At 33.5% G+C, this 6,526-nt stretch overlaps 1 protein-coding gene across 1 annotated transcript; it reads left to right on the top strand.

Annotated features, from left to right (window-relative positions):
* The first annotated feature begins 223 nt into the window (after positions 1-223).
* LOC137811788 (probable WRKY transcription factor 9) lies at positions 224-3,372 on the top strand. The gene is made up of 5 exons (XM_068613618.1): positions 224-867; positions 1,149-1,286; positions 1,371-1,730; positions 1,838-1,951; positions 2,440-3,372. Exons 1-5 carry the CDS (start codon positions 631-633, stop codon positions 3,049-3,051), a joined length of 1,461 nt encoding a protein of 486 aa, XP_068469719.1. The 5' UTR covers positions 224-630; the 3' UTR covers positions 3,052-3,372.
* Positions 3,373-6,526: the final 3,154 nt, after the last annotated feature.

Raw genomic sequence — 6,526 nt, 5'->3', positions numbered from 1 at the left:
GAAGCATGCAATTCATGATGTGCATGCCCTAGCGTGTGCCCTAGTACTGTTAGCGATGAAAAAAGGTTTGTATTATTAGCACGATGGCATCAATTAAACATGATGTTAGGCGGCTTAATTACGTGGTCTAAAAGGATAAAAAAAAAGGCTATGTTATTTTATGCCAAATAATAATGTCAAACAATTGAAGTGATGTGATGCTTTTTGCTCACTTTTTTTTCAGTGCCCTGGTTGAAGATTTTATACAAGACCTTGATTTGATTCTTGATCACACAAAGGGCAATTAAAAAGGTCAATGACCCACGATCAACTTACTTTGTACCAATGGTTAATTTTGTCTTTTTGGCAATGGGAGGGTTCACTTATCAAATATAGTAGGGTGCCCACTTGCCTGTTTTTATTAAATTTTAACATACAAGCTTATAGACTGATTAATTTAATTGGAGGTTCATTAAGAAGCCAACTAAAGTCAAATCATAGATGCGTCCTTCTGTGTCCAAGATAAGAAACGTCTTCGGGACGAGGGAATTGACTTTGGTGCCTCAAAAGTGGCGTATATACTTTTATATATAAATCATAAGAGAGGACAAAGAAGGAGATTCTTCACAACCTCAACCTTCTCCTCAATTCATGGGTAGAGTCCAAAACCCCACAAAGATGGAAATTGATCTCTCTTTGAAGATAGATACTGATGATGAACAAAAAGCACAAGCAGATGAGCAACTCAAAGAGTATAACCAGGAAGAAATGGCACAGATTCCGGATAATAATAACAAGGAAGAAGTCCCTGAAACTACAGCTGGTGAAATAGAAGATGATGCATCAGTGGTGGAAACATCTTTGCAAGATAACACAAAAACCAAAGAGGTACTTGTATTTTCATTATCAACAACCAGATCCAAAATCATAACCTCTTTCTTATACCTTTCTACCTCCTTAATTTGATTGTGCTGAATGAGTAAATTAACAGCTAAATTTTTTGACTAACTATTTTTTCCCATGTTTCTATCACTGTTTTTCTTATGCGTATGCATGTGTAACTCTTGAAAACACAGAATTCTTTTGATAACTTTTAATTGCTTGAATATGATACATATATGCTAGAGTTGTTTAATTAGAACGTTAAAGGGTATGGTATTTTCCTCCAGTTAAGTGTCCTGCAAATGGAGATGGAAAGCATGAAAGAGGAAAACAAAGTTCTGAGGAAAGTTGTAGAACAAACAATGAAAGACTATTATGATCTGCAAATGAAATTCTCAGCTATCCAGGAAAACAATAAAAGAAAGGTAAAATCCTATAATATTGATCTTTTGACTTTCATCTATATTTTTTTTTCATATATAATAATAATATAGATCCCATTTTTATAGGATCATGAAATTTCTCTCTCACTTCAAGACATTGCGACCAGCAGCGGTGAAGGACCATCGAGAATTCTTGAGATGGTTAATAAAAAAATAAAAAGTGCTCCATCTCCTCCTAACACTGATGATGATAGTTTAAGCGAGAGTGAATTGGGTTTATCACTGAGGTTGCAACCAAGCACGAGTCAAAAAGAAAGTGATGTGGGAAACAAGGAAGAGAGAAAAGATCAACAATTGGCAAGTTTTGTATCAGTGCAGAACAAACTACAGCGGAATCATGAGTTGCCTGGTATTACTACCCATGCTATCACCCCTCCAAACAGAAAGGCTAGGGTTTCTGTTAGAGCAAGATGTGAAGCTGCCACAGTGAGTTCAAAATCTATATGTATTTATAATTGAAGTATTCTTCATGATACCATCATTACACATATGATTGGATTCACATTGAACTAATCATCTCAATGTTGTGATAGATGAATGATGGGTGCCAATGGAGAAAATATGGGCAGAAAATTGCAAAGGGAAATCCATGTCCACGAGCCTATTATCGTTGCACTGTAGCCCCAGGTTGCCCCGTTAGGAAACAGGTAATTCTCAACTATTTATATTTCCACACTTTTATGCTTCCCTAGAGTTTGAAAGGATTTGAAATTGTTTTACTCTACTAACCCATGTTTTCTTTGACATTCAAAAATTAATTTCACACTTTTCAAGAGAAAACACATTCTAAGTAAATAAATGTTTTGTTAGGGTTGATTTAAGCATATGTTTCAGTTAAGTTGAGATATTCAAATTAGTTTTATCAAAATCAATTATATCCAACTATAAGACAAACGGCTTACACAAACAATCCACTTGAAATTATATGGGGCTTAATTTTGTGCATTAATTGCATATAGTAAAAACTATTATAAATTCATTACAGATGATCGTGCTTGTATTTCACTGGTTTAATAATAATTCATCGAATAAAGGTATTAAAATGAAATCAATCAAGTCCTTTTTTTTTGTCTAGAAAGTTTGATATTATCTAATATCTCTTCAATTCTGGTGTTTGTTAAATTTATATGTATAGGTACAGAGATGTATAGATGACATGTCCATTCTTATTACAACCTATGAAGGGACACATAATCATCCACTCCCTGTGGGTGCAACTGCCATGGCTTCTACAGCTTCTGCAGCAGCTTCCTTCATGTTGCTAGATTCAAGCAACCCTATTTCAGATGGAACCTCTAGTTTCACTCAAGCACCCCTTCCTTACACCTTCCACTCATTAAACCCAGCTTCGAATTTCAGGAGCATAAACTCCAGTGATCCATCCAAAGGAGTTGTTCTTGACCTCACAAGCAACCTCAGTGAACCACTACGTTTTTCTACTGGTAGCTCCTCCAATACTACAACTGAGAGTCGCTTTTCTTGGATGCCAAACAAATACCAAGGTGGTGGTGCAATTACAATGAACAACAATTTTCACAAGCCTAGACCAGTGGACATTCATGATAGAATTTGGAAAGGAGAAGAAAGCAAGCCACTAGAAGACAATGTGTCCGCAATTGCCTCAGATCCTAAGTTTAGGGTTGCTGTTGCTGCAGCCATAACATCTCTCATGAATAAAGAGAGCCACACTGCTACTCATCCTATTGGGACTTCCTTTGGTCCTAGGAGTGGCCAAAATGGTACCTAGCTTTAGCTCTAGCTAGTAACACCAACTGGGTCGTAGAAATCTCTTTCAAAAATTGATTTTTCAACTTGATCACAAGAGTAAGTCGAAGACAAAAAGGAATGTTATACTTTACACATGTTCCATAGACTTATCAGACATTACATTTTATGTATCTTCGTATAAATAACATACCAGGGTGGTTTCTTGTTTTCCTTGTAAATTTTTTGTGTTATTATTGTTGTTGGTAGTTGTGAAGTGAGGTTTGGATGATTAACTAGTTGGAGGCCACACACGTGGAGAAGGGCTTTTAAATAATGCAGTTAGCAAGGCTCAATTATTAAAGTATTGCTTAGTCTTTCTTAACTATGTTTTAAGTCTATATAATTGTAGTCACGTGGATTCAAGTTAATGGTTAAGGAAATATTTGATTCTTGTAAATTAATTTCTTTTCTTTTTTTTCTTTTATCAGCAGAAGAAAATGAATATAGTTACGTGCTTCATTTAATTAATTGAGAAAAAATGCTGCCTTAAGCTCAAATTCAGTTCAAAAGCATGTGTTAATTAATGTGCATGTGTTCATACAGGTATAGTAGCATCTGTCACTTACTAGTTCTTTTTATTTAGAGTATGAAGGTGATGTTGAAAGGAAAAACTAAGGGAGTGTTTTTCCAGTTTCGCAAAGTTCTCAGCAGATGAATGTTTCCCCACTAAGTTTCTCACCGAAATATACAATTGGCTTGGATTGCATCAACACAACCTCTGTTCCAATCCCAGAAGCATCACATTCAATTTAAAAATCTTTATCAAAATTTGGAAAACAAAGAAAACGTACATTGATAAGCTAATCTTTTAATAAATTTTAAACCCTTTCAATATTTTTTTTTCAGCAACAAAGAATTTTATAAATAAGAAAATACTAGAGCTATTTCAACCCTTATTAAAAAAAAATGAAAACATCATATATTATATATTAAAGTCCTGATCCCTCAAAAGAAAAATCCAACTGCACTTTCCCATAAAAAAAAACAACTAGAATCTACCCAAAAAAAAATAGATAATAGAAAAACAAACTCTCATAAATCTAAGCTAGATGGTTTCGAATTCTTGAAAAGAGTAAGGAAACATGTGTTAAAAATTAAAAAAGAAGTAGGCACAAAGTAGTTACTGTTCAAATATAAAATCCTAGTAGCATTCAACACAAAGAGAAATTGCAAGAAAAAAAGTAATCTAGGTAACATGACCTTATGGAAGTTGGCATAAAAGTTGAACGCAGGTAATAGGATAAATTTAGATTTTATCCATGTCTAAATTTTTACATGAAACCTCATAAAATTCTCCAACAAAAAACAGTGGCAAATGGTAATGTTTTAGATTCCCATAATTTAATATAACCCTTTTTGTTCCACGTATGTTTGACTATTTTTCAATCACTCTATATGCAGATTTTACATAGTATTTTCTCAACAAATTCACTTTCCATATCCATTCATCAATTTTATCCTTATACATACGAAAGCCTTTTAATAAATTTATTAGCTCTTCCTCCATAAATTTCTCCCATTCAAACCATGATCTCCTTAGTAAGAGTCTCCATTGCATATATTCTCATAAACCCATTTGTCCTAGATAACACCCCTTTTGTTTTGAATTGTTATAAAGTCTAAGAAATCTATTCTTCAAAACAAATTGGCCTAACCATTCATCTTTTCAATATAAAGCTTTATTCTCATTTCCTATTTTCCATGACCCAAGCACCCCATATTTATTTTCCATGACCCAAGCACCCCATATTGTGGATCAGTTAATCTTTTGAGATCTTTCCACAGTAATGATTCATGTTTATACACCATACACTTTAAAATATCTCTTTATGTTCCATATTTAGACTTAATTATCTCTGCCTAGAATCCCTTGACATCCGTGCCAATTCTCCATAACTATTTTGCAAGTACACCAATATTGAAACTTTTAAGATCTTTAAAAACCAAACCCCCTTCCTATTTGCTTTTGTAAATTGTGTTGGTAGCTAAAACCTTGATAGCTAATTAGAGATCAATTTAGAAACTAGTTTATAAATTTTATTAATAATATATAAAAACTACTTTAAATACCAATATTATTTTAGTCTCTAAAATAGTATCCAATTTAGTCAATATAGTGACTAATTATCTTTTGTCTCTAAAATTGGTTTCTATTTAATGGTTTCTTGTAGTAATGGTTCATTAATCTCAGGAAAGTGTTAGGGAGAAACTAGTTAAGCCAAATGACATTACTAACCATTCATATAGTGCAAAACATGGTTCATATAAATCATCACTAGTGCAAAATACAAATATTAGAACAAGGTATTAAATAGGTTAAATAAAACCTTATGTAAAGCATCACACAGTGGCATTTTTACAATTTTTGACATAGATATTACATCAGTTGTACTCACAACCGTGTAATATGTTCAAAATCACATCATTACACATTAAGTGATGGTATTTTTGTAATTTAGGCCATAGATATTACATCGGTTGCATATGAAAACCGATGTTATATGTGTTGTTTTGAAATTTTAGGTTTCGTGTTTTAATGTTCACTTTCTTCTCGTGCGCTCATTTGTTTTATGTTCTCCATTGTTGTGTCGCGTACTCATGATTCTTTGCATATCCACTTTTGGTTTGGTTCTTTGGATCTCTGGTGACGTTGGTCGCGATAGTGGGTGGTGCGAGACATTCACCGGTTCTTCTCCCTCGTTGCGCCGCATACAATTCACAGTTGACACGTTTTTCATTTTCGTTTTTGTTATTGGGTTCTTTGGAGCATTGATGACGTTGGCCATGGTGGTGGGTGGTGCAAGAGTTTCGTCGCTGCTAGTTGGGATTTGGACTACTTCTAGTGTTCTCTCTCTTTGCACTACGTTATAGTCTTCATTGTCACATATTTTTTTGTTTGTTGATTTTGGTTTTTTGGACTGAAGAGGAGCTAGCATTTTTGTTTTGTTTTGTTGCTATACTGATTACTCCCTCAATTGCCTCATTTTTCAGGTTGTGTGTTTGCCTTTTTGGTCCACACAGATCTTCGGTGTTAGGTTGTGTTGTTGGGTTTGGTTTCGTCGTCGCTTTCAGATGTTCTTTAGTGTCTGGAACGAGTTGAGTTGATTCCACATTTTTTGCTGTCTCCACTGATTTCATTTGGGTTGCTTCAATCTCGGGTAAATGTTTTACATTTTTTTACTCTTATTATTTATGTTATATTAATAGCTAATGATTTTGATGATAATATTAATGCTTAATAAGTATAATAATAATAATCATACTAATAAGTATAATAATAATCATAACATGACAACAAAACTTGTTTGGTGTAATGGTTAAAACTTTTTTGGTCACTCAAGGGACTTTGTATTTTCAATGAAAAATAAAACAGACTTATTTAGTCACCTTTATATCTCCATAGTCATTTAGCAATTGAAAGTCTATAAGGACTAAGATGTTTTTTTCTTGGTAAA

The sequence above is a fragment of the Phaseolus vulgaris genome, chromosome 2 (assembly GCF_000499845.2).
Source record: "Phaseolus vulgaris cultivar G19833 chromosome 2, P. vulgaris v2.0, whole genome shotgun sequence".
In the NCBI taxonomy this organism is placed as follows: domain Eukaryota; kingdom Viridiplantae; phylum Streptophyta; class Magnoliopsida; order Fabales; family Fabaceae; genus Phaseolus; species Phaseolus vulgaris.
This window is presented reverse-complemented; position numbering and strand designations above follow the sequence as displayed.